Source organism: Chanos chanos, chromosome 13 (genome assembly GCF_902362185.1).
Source record: "Chanos chanos chromosome 13, fChaCha1.1, whole genome shotgun sequence".
NCBI lineage: Eukaryota > Metazoa > Chordata > Actinopteri > Gonorynchiformes > Chanidae > Chanos > Chanos chanos.
In genome coordinates, this window is record NC_044507.1 from 2,164,770 (window position 1) to 2,184,431 (window position 19,662).

A 19,662-nucleotide genomic window follows, 5' to 3' on the forward strand; every position below is an offset into this window, starting at 1 on the left:
CAAGTTCAATCAATATCTAAGCCAGTGAACCACAGTAGTGAGTTTCACAGTCCTGGCAGAAGCACTGACAAGCAACTCTTAACTCTTATCTTGACTCATTTTAAAAAGTCAATAACTAATGTTCATTTCATTTAAATCCACGATACTTAAATGTACAAGGCCAAGTCAAGAAATAGGAGACAGGTCAAGGAAGGTTTGTCAAACAGAGAATAAGAGAAGCAGGGGGAAGAGCAGAAAGCCCAGTGTAACCCCAAATCATCATTTAATACCTACAGTTTCTTAATTGTGTGATTACTATAACCTGAGATTGTTCCCATTTGACCCATCAGTGAGATCACAATCCAGACCCCCTACACCATATGAAAGAATTTACAGTCAGCAACAACAGACTCCACCACACACCCAACATACAGAGCTAGAAGCATTGGTGTGCCTCCCCCTGTATCTTGTTGTGGAGGTAGTGCTTCAGGCTGATGAACTGCAGATGGAATGCATTTTAAAAACGTACTCACTCCAGTTTCTGTAGTCTGCAGTGTGGATCCTTCAGTAGAGCAGTGAACTGCTTCACTCCTGAGCTATATAGTTCATCCTGACTTAGATTCAGCTCTCTCAGCAGTAAAGGGTTTTTACTTAGAGCTGAGGTCAGAGCAGCACAGGCTTCCTCTGCCAGAGGATCTTTCAATAGCCTGCAGAGAGAAGAAGAATATTTATGTCACTGACCATTTTATACCTCACCACTGTTCCAATTCTCTTAAATAGTCCAGGACAGGCTCCAGTCCAGTCTACAGACAAAAGAGTTAGTTCAACATTGAAAAATATAACCAGTAGCATAATTAGGGCAGTATAAAAAATATCCTTTTTAGGTTAGGCTTCGTATCTGAGCTCTGAGGATTTGGGCTACTGATTGCTTTAGTTATCTTTAGAAGGCCACATGACTTTGTCTTTAGAGTTTTTGTGCTTTGTCTTGGTTAATGGGGTTCTCATTTGTTGACTGGTTATGATTTGCGCCTGTGCATTGTACTATTTATTTTATTTAAGTTCTGTCCTGTCTTTTTTTCACCAAATGCTGTTCCCTCACAGACTGAAAGTAAGCCCTAATGAGTGCTTCAGTGTATGGAGAAGCGGTTCCACTGGTTGATCTGAAAGGCAGCATCAGGGACTTAAATTCGAGCCAGTGAAGGGAGATGAAGTGGGGTTTGACATGTGCCTACTTTGGTTGATTGAGGACAAGATGTGCAGTGGCATTGTGAATCATGTGGAGGGGTATGGTAGTGTATGCCAGTACATGACAGGAGAGAGTTGCAGCACTTTAGTTTTGAGATTACAAGAGCCTGGACAAGAAGTTAGGCTGCATGCTCTGATAGATATGGTTTGAGTTTCCCATAGTTGTATAGATCTGGAGTCAGCTGGTCATCTATCATCACTCTTAGGTTTCTGGCAGAGTTAGATGCTAGCAGTGAAGAAGAGCTAAGCTGAACAGAGATTCTTCTGATGAATGGAAGGACTGGCTGAGCTGACCAGGAGTTCTGTTTTTGACAGATTGAGTTGGAAGGATCCTTGCTGGAGGGTTCAATCCTGGAAACTGACTTCTACTTCATCAGACCCTTTGAAGTCCTCAGGAGAGTAAATCCAGTCTGCTATCATATCCAACTGCCTAGGACCATGAGGATTCACTGATTTTCCATGTCTTTCACCTAAAGCCTGTGGCCCCCAGCCTCCTATATGCAGACACCTCATAACCTCCTGCTCACCTGTCACTGGTATCTGCCTGACACATCTTTGATCCTGTCTCAGGGAGTCATCCCCTTCTCCCCACATTATTGTAAGTCATGTGCTGGGCTCCCAGTGGGTCCAGTGAAAGCTGTCAGAGCCTGGCAGACAGCAAGAAATACAAGCCAGCGGAGCGACCATTGGGCCTCACCTGAAACATCCTTTAAGCTGACTTGATTTGTGAATTCAACCACCTCCAATCTGATTGCCAAGAGGGAATGTCCAGAGCTGTTCCTAGAGAGGTGGAGGTCCCGTGACCTGGCTGCTGCTCCCTCTGGTCTTCGTCAAAGGATGATAAGATTTTTTGTTTCGTATTTTGTGTTTTGTCTTGGTTAGTGTTTAAACTGTGTTGATTTATTATTATTTGCATTTGTGCCCTTTACTACCTATGCTCTACTCTGCATCTCAGTTTTGTATGCTTCCTGTGTACATCTCAAATTCAAGCATTGGGGATCTCTTGAAGACCTTAAGTCTACTTTGTTAAGTGATTCAGCCTATTTTGTTTAGTCTGCATCTGGGTCCACTTTACCAAGGACACAAACTAAGTTACCTGATTAAGTTCAACTAGACATCTCTGGTTGCTAAGGAAAATGCATGCACCAGGATTCAGCTGATGAGTGGGGATCTGAATCCCGTAATAAGAGCACAGTTTAAGTTAATATTATATTGTATTTGATTTTTACAAGATTTTTTTTCCTAAGTTTTGAATTCTACACATTTTCAATCCATATATCTGCTCTGCACACTGTTACAACATGTTCACCTCAGTGAGTCCAGTTTGCAGTGTGGATCCTCCAGTAAATCTGAGAGCAGCTTCACGCCTGAGTCTCCAGGATCATTCCCTCTGAGGTCCAGTTCTCTCAGGTGTGAGGGGTTTGATCTCAGAGCTGAAGCCAGAGCAGCATATCCTTCCTCTGTTATACTACAGTCTGCAAGTCTAGAGAGGGGAGAGAAGTTTTTGAATGTTCAGTCTATATACAATGTTTTCATTTACCACAAATTTACATCAAAATTTCAAAATCTATTCTGGATCTATTCTAAATTCAGTGCACATACACACACACCCAAACACACCTGAGATGGTGTGTGTGATATATGATAACATTTATAACTAAAACACTTCTATCAGGTCCCTATTAGCTACAGTTCACTTCAAAGGAACAAACATGTTGTTCAAATGCTACCTCACACTCAAATTTATTTAACTTAAGGACAGAAAATATATGTACCCTGTGACTCCCCTACCAACGCCGAATATGCCCAGTGTCTGTAAGGGCAAAGTAGCTAGGTCTGTCAAAATGTCACAGGAACCACGAGTACCTCAAACTGTTTGCATTTTATTTATTTATTTCATTAGAGACACATCTAGGGCTGGAACCCAAAACCATTTGATTCCTAGACCAATTGTTATGACCCGTGGTCATTAGTTCTTGTTCTTGTGTATGTTTCTGTTGCTTCATTGTGTGGGTGTGTGTCTCCCTGCAGATGTGCGGAGATGGGGTTTCCTGCAGGCTGCGGGTGAAGCTTTTAAAAAGGCGAACGGACCAGTGGAGAGCAAAAAAACAGATTGAGAGAAAGAAAGAGTATCTGTGTTGTAGAGTATTTGCTTAAGTGTTCCTCCTTCGTCTAAAAAAAAACTGTCATTGTTGTATTTGTTTGTGCCTAAGTCTGTATAAGATTGTGTGTAGTGTTGTGTGTGCTGTAACATCTGTCCTATTTCCGCCTGAGAGCTATAGGGGTGAGCTGCCATTTTTGTTTGCTGATCTTTTCTTCTGTGTTTGGTTAGATAGAGAGCCAGGGTAGTACTTGTCTTTATTTTGGTCTTTTCTTTTCTGTAAGAATAGGTAGGGTTTACCAAATAGTTAGTTTTCGTTTTGTTTAATATTTTGGCCTGGGCAAACCCCAACGCTGTTCTCCCTTTTCTTTTTCTTTCGTTTGGTAGTAAATAAACTTGTAAATATCTTTTGTTACGCACTTTGGTCTCCGTCACTTTTGTGCTGTGCCCTAGTACCTCTAGACCTGGGACATAACACAATCCTCAACCACTATGTTCTTAAGGCCCTCAGTCACATAGACCAGCAGCACCTGGATGTAACTGGGGTTCCGAGCTGTGCCTCATTGCTCAACCCAAATACCAGAGCTACCTGTCATAACCCTGACCCAGTCTCTGCTACCTCTTAATCATTACAACCAGGACCTACAGAGCAGTACTTCTAATTAAAACAAGCAACTCATGGATCTTCTCAACTCCACACTTCTATAATAAAGCCCCACTAGGTAATTACACTAATAACCCTATGTTTTAGTGTCTCTTACCACTTTTTCTGGAGCTTTTCCCACTGTGGTACAGCATAACGTGTGTGTGTGTGTGTGTGATTCATTAAGAAAAGAGCCTTTTTGTTTACTGAGGATGTTTCTGTTTGCTCTTTGAAAAAACAGAACTCACTCCAGTTTCTCCAATTTACAGTAATGATCCTTGAGCACAGCACAGATCAGCTTCACCCCAGAGTGTCCAGGTTTATTCTCACCCAGGTTCAGTTCTATCAGGTGTGAGGCATTTGAATTCAATGCTGAAGCCAGAGCAGCAAACCCCTCCTGTGTTATGCTGCACTGAAACAGACTGCATAGAGGGAGAGAGAGAAATCTGTCAGAGATTACTCTGGTAAGTCACACCTATGCTCTTCTCAATAGCCCACTGTGTTCGTCTAAGATATGTTCTGAAAAACATTGGTTCTCATAATTTGATTAAAAAATTACTCGATATAAACCTCTGTTCACTATACACCACTACATCATACTGGATGGGGGTTTACTCACTTCAGCTTCTCCAGTTTACAATGTGTATCCTCAAGTAAAGCAGAGAGAAGCTTCACTCCTGAGTCTCCTAGTTTATTCTCACTAAGATTCAGTGCTCTCAGGTATGAGGGATTTGACCTCAGAGCTGAAGCCAGAGCAGCGCAACTTTCCTGCTTTATGCTGCACTTACACAGACTACAGAGAGAGAGAGTGAGAGTGAGAGAGAGAGAGAGAGAGAGTGAGAGAGAGAGAGAGAGAGAGAGAGTGAGAGAGAGAGAGAGAGAGAGAGAGAGGTGTTGCTATTAGAAACTGTTACTTTTTGTGTTCTTCTAGCAGTGAGGCAGCATGAGGGGAACTGGATATGTTCATCAACTGGAAAAGTAAAATATTTGCAGCTAACCCCACTTTGGATGATTGGCACTTTTAACTGTGGATCCAAATTTCAAAGCAAAATGCATGACCAGATTGTTTGCTACAATTCCATAAGTAAAGAATTTTGTCATTGCTAGAGATGACTGACCCCAGTTTCTTCAATTTACAATGTGGATTCTCCAGTAAAGCTGAGAGTAATTTCACTCCTGTTTCTCCTGGTTCATTCCCTCTGAGATCCAGGTCTCTCAGGTGTGAGGGGTTGGATCTCAGAGCTGAAGCCAGAGCAATACAGCCTTGCTCTGTTATACTGCAGTCTGAAAGACTAGGGACAGTTGCAGTTGAGTTGCACTGAATATGGATTTGGATGATGTACATATTGACATTGTATGAGAGGTGTGGCAGAGAAAGTTTTTTTTTTTTAAATATTCAGTATGTCATTGTAGCTAATCACATACTCTATGTGTTATTTGAATCAGTTTAAATTGGTCTGGTGTAACACTGTGTAATCATTAATGCTTTAAAAATAGCATCAAACTATTCTTTGTCAGTGTCAAAAGAAGATTATGAAGATTGAATCAATGAGCATACATATTTTTGTTTCCTGAATAAAGTATTCAAGACAACAGCAGTAGAACAACATTTATCTTTGCTTTTAAGAGATATTGATTATATTTGTTTGTTCTGATATTACATCATCAGAAGTTATGTTTACTTTTATTCAACAGATCAGATAAACTACTCACCTTAGTTTCGCCACTCTAAAATGGGGATTCTCCAGTAGAGCAGAGAGCTGCTTCACTCCTGAGTCTCCTAGTTTGTTATCACTCAGATTCAGCTCTCTCAGGTGTGAGGGGTTTGACCTCAGAGCTAAAGCCAGAGCCCTGCAGCCTTGTTCTGTTATACTGCACTTACACAGTCTGTGTGTGTGTGGAGTGGGGTGGGTGGATTCAGTGATTAAGTTCAAGTTCAAGTTCAAGTTTATTTAGAGCCCAATATCACTGTTTACAGTCTCAAAGGGCTTTACAGGCCACAACAGTCAAATCAAAATATGACGGCACCCCCTGACTTAATCCTCATCCTCAAATTACTATGGTAAATAAGACTATTTCTCCTAAACAGATTATTTACTGCGATAAGATATAATATTGTTTCATGACAAATTACTAAGAGTGAAATGCTATGTAATTACAATTTCTTAGAATAAAATGTTTTCAATCTTTGTGAAAAAAAAAAACATTACTCACTCCAGTTTCTCCACTGCACATTGTGGTTTCTCTAGTAGAGCAGAGAGCAGCTTCACGCCTGAATTTCCTAGTTTATTCTTACTCAGATCCAGCTCTCTTAGGTGTGAGGGGTTTGATCTCAGAGCTAAAGCCAGAGCAGCATTTCCTTCCTCTGTTGAATTACAGCCTGAAATTCTAGAGAGACAGCATTGTTTTGTCACCGAAATAAAAGAATGAATTTTTCAGCATTTGTGGTTTGAAACATTACATGAAGTATTAATTTGCTGGAAAGTGTATACTTGCAGATCTTCCACAATCTACTTTCTGTCTGTTGGAAAAGTCCTGCACAGTGCTTGATAAAATAGAAAGAGGCACAGGCTCTGCTAATCTAACAAAATTAAACAAACAATGCCTTGAATATAATCAGATTGTATAGTTTTGTCCCAAATAAAATGTCATAAAAGAAGATTCAGAGAGAGAACATAAAACAAGAGAACATCACTAAAATAAGTGGACAAATTGTTCAGTGGTTCTGGTTTGACACGTATCAGAAGTATTCTGTTCTGTTTGGAATACTTGCTTCTGACTGTCTTCTGATATATTAGACACTTTTCTCCCTTAAGTTTACAGGCCAAAGAAACTGTGAATGAAGATATTCACTGAAAACAAAACACCATCCCATCCATCTAAGATAACAACACAAGATAACAACAAAGAAAAAAATTGTATTTCACAAATATTGAATTGTAATATGGATCTGCAAGATGGTGCACTGATTTAGAACAAAGCTTCTGTAACTTGACTCTAAATGATTCTCCAGTTCAGAGGAAATGTACTCTATTCCTCCATTCATACTCACCTCAGTGTCTCCAGTTTACAGTGTGGGTTCTCCAAACCAGCAGAGAGCAGCTTCACTCCTGAGTCCTGCAGATCATTGTTACTCAGGTCCAGTTCTCTCAGACTGGAAGAGTTTAAGCTGAGAACTGGGACTAGAGCTGAACAGCTTTTCTCTGTTAGGTTACAATTATTCAGCCTAAAAATGAAAACAGCAACAAAAATGTCGGTATTGTTCACTGTCCTAAAAGTAAAAGCACAAGTATTCATGAATACAACCAATATTCGGGAACATTATGCCTACTATAACACTGGTGGAGTTTATATTGGCTTATGATTTAAAGCTGTTTTTCCTTGTTGTTATTCTTCTTAGATATGGAGGGTTGTCTTGGTCTAGTATTTATTCTATATCCCAGCTTACCTCTGGGCTGGTCAATGCAATGTTTGCATGAAACTACCTACTTCATTACATGACGTATTACTTTGCTGGAAAGTATATATTTGTAGATTTTACATAATCTACTCTCTGTCTGTTGGAAAAGTGCGGCATGGTGCTTTATAAAATAGAAAAAGGCACAGGCTCTGCTAATCTAACAAAAACATAACAAGCTATACCCACGAATATAATCAGATTCCATAATTTTGTCCAAAATAAAATGTCATGAAAGAAGATTCAGGGAGAGAACATAAAACAAGAGAACATCACTAAACCAAGAGAACACATCTTTCAGTTCTGGTTTGATTCATAAGTATTTTGCTCTTTTTGAATACTTGCTAACTAATTGTTTTCTGATATCAGACACTTTTTTCCCTTAGGTTTACAGGCCAATGTAACTATGAATGGAAATATTCACTGAAAACAAAACACCATCCCATCCATCTAAGAAGAGTAACAACATAAGACAACAACAGAGAAAAAAGTTGTATTTCACAAATTGTGGATTGTAATATGGGTCAGTCTGCATGTTGGTGTAGATTTAAAACAAAACTTCTGTAACTAGACTCTAATGATTCACCAGTCTGGAGGAAATGTACTCTTTTCCTCCATTCATACTCACCTCAGTGTCTCCAGTTTACAGTGTGGGTTCTCCAAACCAGCAGAGAGCAGCTTCACTCCTGAGTCCTGCAGATCATTGTTACTCAGGTCCAGTTCTCTCAGACTGGAAGAGTTTAAGCTGAGAACTGTGACTAGAGCTGAACAGCTCTTCTCTGTTAGGTTACAATTATTCAGCCTAAAAATGAAAACAGCAACAAAAATGTCGGTATTGTTCACTAAAAGTAAAAGCACATTCAGTTGTTAACAGAACCAATATTATTCTAACATTATGCCTACTATAACATTGGTAGAGTTTGTAGCTGCCCGATTTTGCTAGCCTCTCAGATTTTTCCCAGAATTACGGAATCCGGAAGTCTGGTCTGCAACACACATGCCCAGTTGATATTGAGCGCTGCCCGATTTTGCCAGAAGTACAAAAGTCCGGAAGTCCAGACTGAAATACGCATGTGCAGTATCTGGTGTGCACACTGTAGCGCTTTAGCTTCGTCGGTTGAAGACTGGAGACACCATGGAAGAGGCAGGACAACGTAGTTGGTGGTACTCATAGGGGTCAGTTTAATAATAAAGCGTCGACCATATAATGCCGGGTCTCCACGGCATACTAATCTGGACATACATGCACTTCAGACTAGCGAAAATAAAACAGAAAGGGGGATATACAAGCTGTCGCGTTACGTTTTTTTTCGGTGGTAGAATCAGACAGTTAGCACTGCACTTGTTCCACACGAGAGAGAGACTAATTTCCCCCCAACATACGCAGGCGCAGCTGCACAATGTGCTCTTAAAGGCACAGCACAATATAACCGTTACAACACACTACATGACGTGCTCCAGCAGTGCTAGATCTGTACTGTTCATGCATAAACATTTTACGGGACAAAGAACACGTATGGTTTTCGTTGAGAGATAGAGTGTTACCATATACTGATAACGTTACTGAAGTGTTGTTTTTTTCCCCAAAGACTCTCTGTAAGCTCAGCATATTAGCATAGCATAGTTTAGTTTAGTTTAGCCTAGCATAGTTTATAGTCCACAGGCTTAGCATAATAGAATAGCATAGCATAGTTATGAAATATGACGTATTAAAACATTGTAAATCGGGCAGGGGATGCAGAAATATATGTATTGTCGTAAAGCGTCATGCAAATTGGGTAGTGTCATGAACTACTTTTGCATGTTGCAGACCGGACTTCCCGATTTCGTAATTCTGGGGAAAATCCGGGAGGCTAGCAAAACTGGGCAGTTACAGAGATTATATTGGCCTGTGGTTTAAAGCTGTTTGTCCTTGTTGTTTTTCTTATCAGAAATGGAGGGTGGTCTTGGCCTAGTATTTATTCTGTATCCCAGTTCAATCTAAATATATTCCTTTGTGTTGAGTTTGAGACTCCAGGCTGGTCAATGCAATGTTTGCATGAGACTCCCCACTTTGCTGAAAAGATGTGTGCGCATCATTTTTATTCGGTAGCCGCAATTTCTGTTTACTCTGTTGTCGTTCGCTGTCCATAACTTACTTTGTGGTAGATCCTTATGGGTTCACCTTTTGACCAGGTTTCTTTGTCAATTTATAACTGCGTCCTGTTTGGTAGCGTCTCTAGTTTATTTTACTCGGTAGCTTGAATTACTGTTGTGTCAGCTGCTGAGTTGCTGATTTGCATTTGTTTGTTTGTGCCACAGCCGATTTCTGGTTTGTTCTGGTTCCTGAGGGGGTGGGGCTATAGCCTGCCCATAAGCCACAAATGCTGTGAGTCACAATGCTCTTTAGGAGTAGTGCCTCTGCTAAGTGGCAGCTGTAGCAGGCTCACCTCCTTTGTCTCGTCAGATGAAGACTCGGTCAGACTAAAGCAAGGGAGTCTACCTGTGGGAATCCACCAAGGAGGTACAACGAGCACGCTGACACAACTGCTTCCTGCCTGCTACTCACCCGGTTATTGTGTTCCTTTCTCCTATTCCCTGTGCTGTAGTTGTGCCACTACGCTTATTGTTCTAACCTTGTGGAACTGAAATTGTGCTTCTATGCCTATTGTTCTGAATATCTTTCTCTCTCTCCCGCACTTACACTAATTATGTGTCATCTCCCCCTTCCTGTTCGAGTTTCCCCTCTCAGTCCTCAGAGGTGGTGGCCCCTGCATCTTCGCAGTCATAACCTGTCTAACCTCATTCATCCAACACGCTCTACTGACACTACTGTTGGCCTTTTTAGGTGGCCTCTGGAACTGCGGTACAGAAGGCTGACTTCATCTCTGCTCAGGCCTCCATGCTGTCCCCTCTCTTCCTGGGCCTCACTGGATCATGCTGGAGAACACAGCCAGTCCTGCTGCCCTCTCCTCTGCCTTTGCCATCTCCCACACCCCCAGATCCTCAGGGAGGGGTTTCCCCTCATGGAGCATCCGAGTCACCTCTCTCCCTTCCATTTCCCCCACATCTTTTGAATATCATGCTGTTTCTGTTTCTTCCCCTTGTAAACCGCACATGACTGTTCTCTATCGTCCACCAGGCCCTCTGCAGTCATACCTGGATGAACTGGACACCTTCCTCAGCTCCTTCCCTGAGGATGGCACTCCCATCCTGCGACTCAGAGACTTCAGTCTTCCACTGAATTCTACTCAGTCTGCTGGCCCCCTCTCCCTCCTCCAATCCTTCAACTTCACCCTAGTGGAGTCCCCTGCAACGCACAAGGCTGGCAACCAGCTGGACCTTCTCTTCACAAGACATTGTCCTGTTCCTGATCTCACAGTTACACCTCTCCATGCCTGGGATCACTTCTTCCTATCTCTCTGCCTCTTGATCTCACCCTTCCTGAAATCCTCTGCTCCCACCCTGTCAGTCTCCGCTAAACGTAACCTTCACACCCTCTCCTCTAGTGCCTTCTCTTCTGCCATCTGCTCTTCTCTCCCTCCTGCAGAATCCCTCTCACTTCTTTCTGAGGAGGAGGAATCCTCTTCTTTCCTCTCTGTGCTACCTTCCTCCCTGGTTACTCTCTGTCCCCCCATTACCAAACCGGCTCGTGTCTCCGCTCCCGGTCCCTAGAGCCAAACTTCACACGGCTGAAAGGAGATGGTGAAAATCGAAATCTCCAGACGACCTATCCCACTACCACTCTCTTCTTTCTTCCTTCTCCTCTACCCTATCCTCTGCCAAGTCTTCTTCCTTTCACTCAAGGGTCCACTCTGCCTCTTCCAACCCTCGCAAACTCTTCTTTACTTTTTCCTCCCTCCTCTCCCCTCCTCCTATATCATCCCTTTCTGCTGATGATCTGTGACTCCTACCCCCTATCCCCTCCCACGCTGGATCCTGCACCTTCCCTCCCTCGCACTACCTTTTCCTCCTTCTCCCCTCTAACTGACTCTGAACTTCTTCTACTAATAAAATCCCACCATTCTACTACCTGTCCTATTGATCTTGTCCCCTCCTCTCTCTTTCAGGCCATCTCTGAGGATATTCTGCCCATTTCCTACTTGATCAACAGCTCCCTGTCTACTGGTACAGTTCCCTCTACCTTGAAGAGGGCAGGGGTCAAGCCACTGCTTAAAAAGCCCACTCTAAACCCAGCTGATGTCAGAAGCTACCGTCCAGTATCTCTTCTACCATTTCTCTCCAAAACCATGGAACACGCAGGCTATAACCAACTCTCTCCTTATCTTCTCCACAACAATCTCCTGGATCCGAATCAGTCGTGATTCAAAGCTGGCTGCTCCACCGAGATGACCCTCCTCGCAGTCACAGAAGAGCTTCACTTGGCCAGAGCAAAGTCGCTCGGCTCTGCCCTCATACTTCTAGACCTCTTCGCAGCAGTCGACACTGTTAACCACCAGATTCTTCTCTCATCCCTTGCTGAGATGGGCCTCGCGGGATCCGCACTCACATGGTTCGAGTCCTACCTGTCTGACCGTTCTTACCAGGTCTCTTGGAGGAAATTGGTCTCCCCCCCGGCTTTTCCAGACTGGGGTCCCACAAGGTTTCGTACTTGGTCCACTCCTTTTCTCTCTTTACACTAGATCACACAGCTGTTCTTCTCCTTCTCCCCCTCCGACTCTCAGGTCCAGCCATGCGTTGCAGCCTGTTTAGCAGACATCACCTCCTGGATGTCTGCTAACCATCTCAAGCTCAACCTAGAAACAACTGAGCTTCTCTATTTTCCTTCTAAGAGCTCCCCAACGATCCACGCTTCGATCACCATTGATGACCCTGGATGACCAGCTGAGCTTCTACAGCCAAATCATGTCGGCACCAACGATATTAGAATGAGGCAATCTGAAGTCACAAAAGTCAACATAGCTAGGACTTGTGACTTCGCCAGAAAGATGTGTCGGCATCGATTAATTGTCTCTGGCCCTCTACCAGCTAGGGGTAACGACGAAAGATATAGTAGATTATTGCAACTGAATCGCTGGCTTTCGCAGTTTTGTTTAGATCAGGGATTTGATTTTGTAGATAACTGGCCCTCTTTCTGGGGTCGACCTGGCTTGCTAAAAACGGACGGCCTGCACCCTAATGGGCATGGCGCTGCTGTTTTATCAGGTAACATAGATAGATGTCTGAGTCAGCTATGACATCCTCCACTAGAGCGGGCCAGGTCGCAGGTGATTACAGAACCTGCTAATGAAATCCCCTCAGAGGCTGCTGAGTTCCATGAACCAATGACTCCTCTCCTCCAACATAAGGCAAAGATTAATTCGACTAGTTATTCATTTAGTGGAGGGGCTTCAGCAGAGACTAGCTCCCTCTGTGAGCCTGGTCCTCATTCTGCCTTAGTTGCTCAACATAACTCGCTCTATGGTCATCCCTCTGTCAGCAGCAATTTGGCTTTCACTATTAGCGTACTCTCACGCCCTCGCAGACCACTTCGGCCTAGATTTAGACAGCCTATTTCCCACAATAACTTAATTCCTATTCAACTGACCCCCTCTTCCGATTCGATCGTTGTAAGCCCAATAACCCTGAAGTTCGGTTTTATTAATATTAGATCACTCTCCCACAAGGCCTTGCTGGTCAGCGATCTTATCACTGATCTTAGCCTTGACATGATGGGTTTGTGTGAAACTTGGTTGAAGCCAGATGTTTATTTTTCTTTAAATGAAGCCTCACCCCCCAATTATTCCTTTTCACATGCTGCTCGAGCAGCGAAGAAAGGGGGGGGGGTGTAGCCTTAATTTATAACACTGAATTCTCGCCTAGCATCTTTAATGCACCAAATTTTACCTCCTTTGAGCTGCTCTCTCTGAAACAATCCTGCTGTACCTCACCCTTCCTCATAGTAGTGATCTATCGGCCCCCTGGGCCCTATAGTCAATTTCTCGATGATTTCACTGAATTGATCTCTAGCATTGTAACTACGGTGGATAAAATCCTTATAATGGGGGATTTCAATATCCACATCGATGATAGCTCTGATTCTCTTAATAAAGCATTAACTTCTATTTTAGACACTTTTGGCTTCAACCAATACGTCTGCGAGCCCACTCATTCCAATGGCAACACCTTAGATCTTATTCTAGCTCGCGGCCTAACCGTCTCTCATGTGGTTGTTTCTCCCTATTCCACTGCCTTATCTGACCATGTTCTTGTCACCTTCCAGGTCACGCTCCCCTCTCCTCCTGTAGTCTCCACCGTGGTTCGTCGCTGCCGCCGCATTAATGCTTCCACCACTGCCGCACTTGCTAACTTACTTCCTGCTGCCCTCAGCTCTCTCGATGATCAACAAAGGTCTTTGAACGATCTGACAGACAGTATAAACTGTACCCTCCGCAATGCTTTAGATACGGTAGCACCATTAACGCTAAAAAATGGGCGTAAACATATAACACCCTGGTTTAATAACGATACACGTGTATTGAAGCAAGCATGCAGAAGATTTGAACGAAACTGGCGCGCCACTAAGCTGGAGGTCTTCTGCCTCGCCTGGCATGATAGCTTAATAGCCTATAAATGCGCCCTCTCCACGGCCAAATCCGCCTATTACTCAAGAATAATTAATCTCAATAAAAACAACCCGAGATTTCTATTTGATACAGTATCAAAATTGACCCAGAATCACTCCCCTCAATCCAGTTCTATTACCGCATGCGACTTTGTCGACTTTTTCTCACAAAAAATAGACTTAATCCGTTGTGATATTAAAAACAGTCAACAAAATCAATGCGCCGGTATACTCCCCATCGCTGCCCCAGAGCCTAATCAGGATGTGCACTCTTTAACCCAATTTGAGCCTATCTCCCTAGACGCGCTCTCCAAACTGGTGCACTCCGCTAAACCAGCCTCTTCCCTGCTCGATCCCCTACCTCCTAAGCTTTACGTCGAACTTTTCTCGATCCTCGGCCCTACAATCCTCAACCTTTTAAATTTGTCAATTAAGTCGGGCACTCTACCCTCTGCTTTCAAAACAGCCGTGATTAGCCCCCTACTTAAAAGACCTAACCTCGACCCAGAAAGCTTGAATAATTATAGACCAATCTCTAATCTCCCATTTCTTTCTAAAATACTCGAAAAAATTGTCGCTGCGCAACTCATCGCATACATGTCCTCCAACAGCCTCTTTGAAGTGTTTCAGTCAGGCTTTAGGCGTTTTCATTCCACTGAAACCGCATTAACTAAAGTGACTAATGATGTATTACTAGCCATGGATGCTGGTGATACCTCAATACTTATTCTTCTCGATCTGAGTGCAGCATTTGACACAGTCGATCACACCATATTGTTAAAGTGCCTGGAAAATCAAATTGGCATCCGTGGCCTGGCGCTCTCCTGGTTCAAATCTTATCTCTCAGAGAGAAAGCAGTGTGTCCACTACAATAATGTGACATCTGAGTATCGAAAGCTTAACTGTGGTGTCCCTCGGGGGGCGGTCCTTGGCCCTCTCCTTTTCTCTATCTACATGCTCCCTCTTGGAGACATTATTCATAGCTATCACACAGGGGGTCCAATGACTATCTACATGCTCCCTCTTGGAGACATTATTCATAGCTATCACATTAACTTCCACTGTTATGCTGATGATACTCAGGTCTACTTACCAATCAAGCACAGTGACCGCTCTGAATTGGCTAACCTTGAGGCATGTCTCTGTGCCATTAAAAATTGGATGTCCTCAAACTTCCTGATGCTTAACGCAGGTAAGACAGAAATGCTAGTCATTGGACCCCCTGTGCATAAGCATCTTTTTAACAATCTTAAATTAAAATTTGACAACTGCATTCTCTCGCAAAATTCTACTGCTAAAAACCTTGGTGTGATTTTTGACTCTAGTCTCTCGCTTGTCACTCATATCAAGAACACTACCAAAATGGCCTTTTATCATCTCCGCAATATCGCCAAAATTAGGCCCCTACTATGTTTAGCTGATGCAGAAACCATTGTCCATGCATTTGTCACGTCTCCCCTCGACTACTGTAACGTTCTGTACTCTGGCTTGCCGGCCTCTAGCACCAGAAGTCTTCAGCTTGTCCAGAATGCTGCTGCCAGAATCCTGACCCGAACTAGGAAGTTCGATCACATCACTCCCGTCCTGGCTTCCCTTCACTGGCTCCCAGTTCACATGAGGGCTGATTTTAAAGTCCTCCTATTAACATTTAAAATTCTCCATGGGCTTGCACCGGCCTATCTTTCTGATTTAATTACACTCTACGCCCCCCCCCCCCCCCCCCCCCCCGCACCCTGCGCTCTCAGGCTGCTAAATTATTAGTTGTTCCAAAAGTTAAAAAGAAGTCTGCTGGCCATCGCGCCTTTGCCTACCGCGCACCCTTTCTCTGGAACAGCCTACCTATAGATATTAAAGAGGCAAACTGTCTTGCTACCTTTAAAACCAAACTTAAGACTCATTTATTCTCCGTGTCGTATGATAGCGTAGTCTCAAACTAATCTTCCGGTATTGCTCAGTCTCTGCTGTAGTCTCTCCTGGCATAGTTTAGCTTAGTAGCTGCCGGCTTAGATACCTCTCATCTTCTCTCTCTCCTCCCACTCCTCTGCTCTTATCTTAACCTGATCAGTTTCTGTCATTAACCTGCTCTCTTCTCTTTGTGTGAGTGGTCGATGTCTGCGCCTCCTTCCTGGATGTGGCACCTTCCCCTGACCGGCTGAATGACTTTGTGCCCTGCTGTCCCTGGCCCTGCTCCCCCACGTGGCCCTGCTCCTCCTGCGCCCACCTCAGCTACTACTCTTGCAACTTTCAATACAAAATTACCTATAAAATTATTTTCTTATTTCATCTGTTAAGTGCCGCTACTCCAATTGCTCTCCTTCTCTCCCTCATCTCCTGCATGGCTGTGGCTCATCTGTTTGAGCATGAGTGTCTGGTTTGAATGTGGCTACTTTCTCTTAGGTGTCCCCCACCCCCCCCCCACCCTCCATGCCATCCCTCTTCACCATCATCCCGATGGCTGCTGCGGCTCGTGTCCTCCTGCGCTGCTACAGCTGTGCCGTCCACCCCAACTGAGCCCCATGCTGTCTTGTCATTCCTCATACTACCTACAAGTTGTGTTCTCATTTATTATCACTCTGTTGTTTTGTAAATTGCCCTCTGGGCTGGCACCTACTGCACGCCTGGCTGGCCTAGAAGGGGTCTCCTCTCTTTGTGGTCCTTCTCAAGATTTCTCCTATTTTTCCCTAACGTCTGGGTTTTTTGAGGAGTTTTTTCTTGCCTGCTATGAGGATCAAGTCAGGGGGTGCCACCCTGCTCTGTTTTGTTGTAATCCTGTGGGCAAATAAAGCCCTTTGAGACTGTAAACAGTGATATTGGGCTCTAAATAAACTTAAACTTGAAACTTGAACTTGAAATCGCGGTGGTCATCCGATCCTGTAGATTCTCCCTCTTCAACATCAGGAGGATCCGCCCCTTCCTCACGCAACAAGCTCTTGGTCCAAGCTGTTGTCATCTCCCGCCTCGACTACTGCAACGCCTTACTGGCTGGCTTACTAGCCTGTGCTATCAGGCCACTTCAGCTTGTTCAGAATGCTGCTGCACACCTGGTATTCAACCTCCCAAAACACTCTCAGGTCACTCCGCTTCTTACTACACTCTACTGGCTTCTGGTAGCAGCCCATATCCAGTTCAAGACACTGGTGTTGGCTTACATGGCCACAAGAGACTCTGCCCCATCCTACCTTCAGCCTCTGATAACTCCTTACATCCCAGCCAGAGCTCTCCGCTCTACCACCTCTGGTCAGCTCTGGTCCTCACCTCGGGAACCTGGCAGCCGTTCCTCTGGACCATGCCTCTTCTCTTCCATTGTTCTGCAGTGGTGGAGTGACCTTCCTCACTCAGTCAGGACTGCAGAATCTCTTGCCATCTTCCACAGGAAACTGAAATCCCACCTTTTCAGAACCCGCCTGTCCCCCACTGCCTAACCTCCCTTTCTATGTTTATTGTCACAGAATTCCAGGAGCATGGTACTGAGGGTAATTAATCTACAGTATTATTGTGATCTCTGTTTATGGGGCAATGGGATCTGATTGATGAACTTATTGTAAGTCGCTTTGTTTAAAAGCATCTGCTAAATGCCAATATTGTAAATTGTACATTTGCAGATCTTACATAGTCAACTTACTGTCTGTTGGAATAATGCTGCATGGTGCTTGATAAAACAGAGTAAGAAACACGCTCTACTAATCTAAGAAAATCAAATAAGTGGTAACTTGAACATACTCGGATTCCATAACTTTGTCAACAATCGTATACCATAAAAAAGATTCAGAGAGAGAACATTGTTTTATCATTAAAATCATTAAATATCATTAAAAGAAGAAAACAAAATTTTCAGTGGTTCTGGTTTGACCCATATCAGAAGTATTCAGTTCTTTTTGCAATACTTGCTTCTGACCGTCCTCTGACACTTTTAGATGAATGTAACAATGAATGGAAATATTCACTGAAAACAAAACACCATCCCATCCATCTAAGAAGAGTAACAACATAAGATAACAACAGAGAAAAAAGTTGTATTTCACAAATTGTGGATTGTAATATGGGTCAGTCTGCATGTTGCTGTAGATTTAAAACAAAACTTCTGTAACTTGACTCTAAATGATTCTCCAGTCTGGAGGAAATGTAGTCTATTCCTCCATTCATACTCACCTCAGTGTCTCCAGTTTACAGTGTGGGTTCTCCAAACCAGCAGAGAGCAGCTTCACTCCTGAGTCCTGCAGATCATTGTTACTCAGGTCCAGTTCTCTCAGACTGGAAGAGTTTGAGCTGAGAACTGGGACTAGAGCTGAACAGCTTCTCTCTGTTAGGTTACAATTATTCAGCCTAAAAATGAAAACAGCAACAAAAATGTCGGTATTGTTCACTGTCCTAAAAGTAAAAGCACAAGTATTCATGAATACAACCAATATTCAGGAACATTATGCCTACTATAACACTGGTAGAGTTTATATTGGCTTGTGATTTAAAGCTGTTTTTCTTTGTTGTTTTTCTTCTTAGATATGGAGGGTTGTCTTGGTCTAGTATTTATTCTATATCCCAGCTCAACCTAAAAAAATTCCTTTGTGTTGAGTTTGAGACTCTGGGCTGGTCAGTGCAATGTTTGCATAAAACTACCTGCTTCATTACATGACATATTACTTTGCTGGAAAGTATATATTTGTAGATTTTACATAATCTGCTTTCTGTCTGTTGGAAAAGTGCTGCATGTTGCTTGATAAAATAGAAAAAAGGCACAGGCTCTACTAATCTAACACAAACATAACAAGCTATACCTTGAACATAATCTGATTCCAAAATTTTGTCCAAAATAAAGTGCCATGAAATAAGATTTCAGTTTCTTTGCTGTCTAACATTACTGAAGATCGTTTTTGCAATTTTTCATTTTTTCATCATAGCGTGTCAACCGTAATACAAGTCTAAAAATGGGGAAAAGATACCCTCCACTGGCTTTCGTGGCTCTTCTCAATGTTTTCATCTGGTTAGCAAAGACTCAAATTCAGCTATCACAACCAGTGGACTGAATAAAATTACATCCTGAATAAACTAAAAAAACGTACTCCTCTAAGCTAAGAACATATTGGAAAATAGATAAATTACCAGTTTGTAAAGTTTTTGTTAGATGTTCTGCGTTTTATAATGTTCCCTTAACTATGATAACACATGGGTAAATGTAAAAGATCATCTTGACATGCTTCTCATCAGTGTGGAGAAACAGTCTTTACTTACAGAGCTGTTCTGGAGGCTTTGACCACTGGCAGCAGCCTCAGAAGACACTCTTCTGATCTGATGAATTTCTTCAGGTCAAACACATCCAGCTCCTCCTCTGATGTCAGTAACACAAAGACCAGAGCTGACCACTGAGCGGGAGAAAGTTCAGCTCTGGAGAGACTTCCTGAGCTCAGGTAGCTTTGGATCTCCTCCACTAGAGAATGGTCATTCAGTTCATTCAGACAGTGGAACAGGTTGATGGATCTCTCTGGAGAGAGATTCTTCCTAAATTTGCTCTTTATATATTTGATTGTTTCCTCTTTGCTGCGTGTATCACTTCCTGTCTGTGTCAGTAGACCTCGTAAGAGAGTCTGATTGGTTTCCAATGAAAGATCCAGAAGGAAGCGAAGAAACAGGTCTAGATGTCCGTTCTCACTCTTTAAGGCCTTGTCCACTGCACACTTGAGCAAACCAGTCACTGTTTT

General features: G+C 43.1%; 1 protein-coding gene across 1 annotated transcript in view; it reads right to left on the minus strand.

Annotated features, from left to right (window-relative positions):
- The window catches only part of LOC115826583 (NACHT, LRR and PYD domains-containing protein 12-like), a 59,836-nt gene that overhangs the window by 3,932 nt on the left and 36,242 nt on the right, over positions 1 to 19,662 (minus strand). Inside the window, exons 9-15 of the mRNA XM_030790462.1 lie at positions 8,054 to 8,227; positions 6,183 to 6,356; positions 5,682 to 5,855; positions 5,087 to 5,260; positions 4,588 to 4,761; positions 4,217 to 4,390; positions 2,534 to 2,707 (exon numbers count right to left, since the gene is read on the minus strand). Coding sequence (XP_030646322.1) covers positions 2,534 to 2,707; positions 4,217 to 4,390; positions 4,588 to 4,761; positions 5,087 to 5,260; positions 5,682 to 5,855; positions 6,183 to 6,356; positions 8,054 to 8,227 — 1,218 coding nt within the window. The remainder of the gene's footprint in view (positions 1 to 2,533; positions 2,708 to 4,216; positions 4,391 to 4,587; positions 4,762 to 5,086; positions 5,261 to 5,681; positions 5,856 to 6,182; positions 6,357 to 8,053; positions 8,228 to 19,662) is intronic.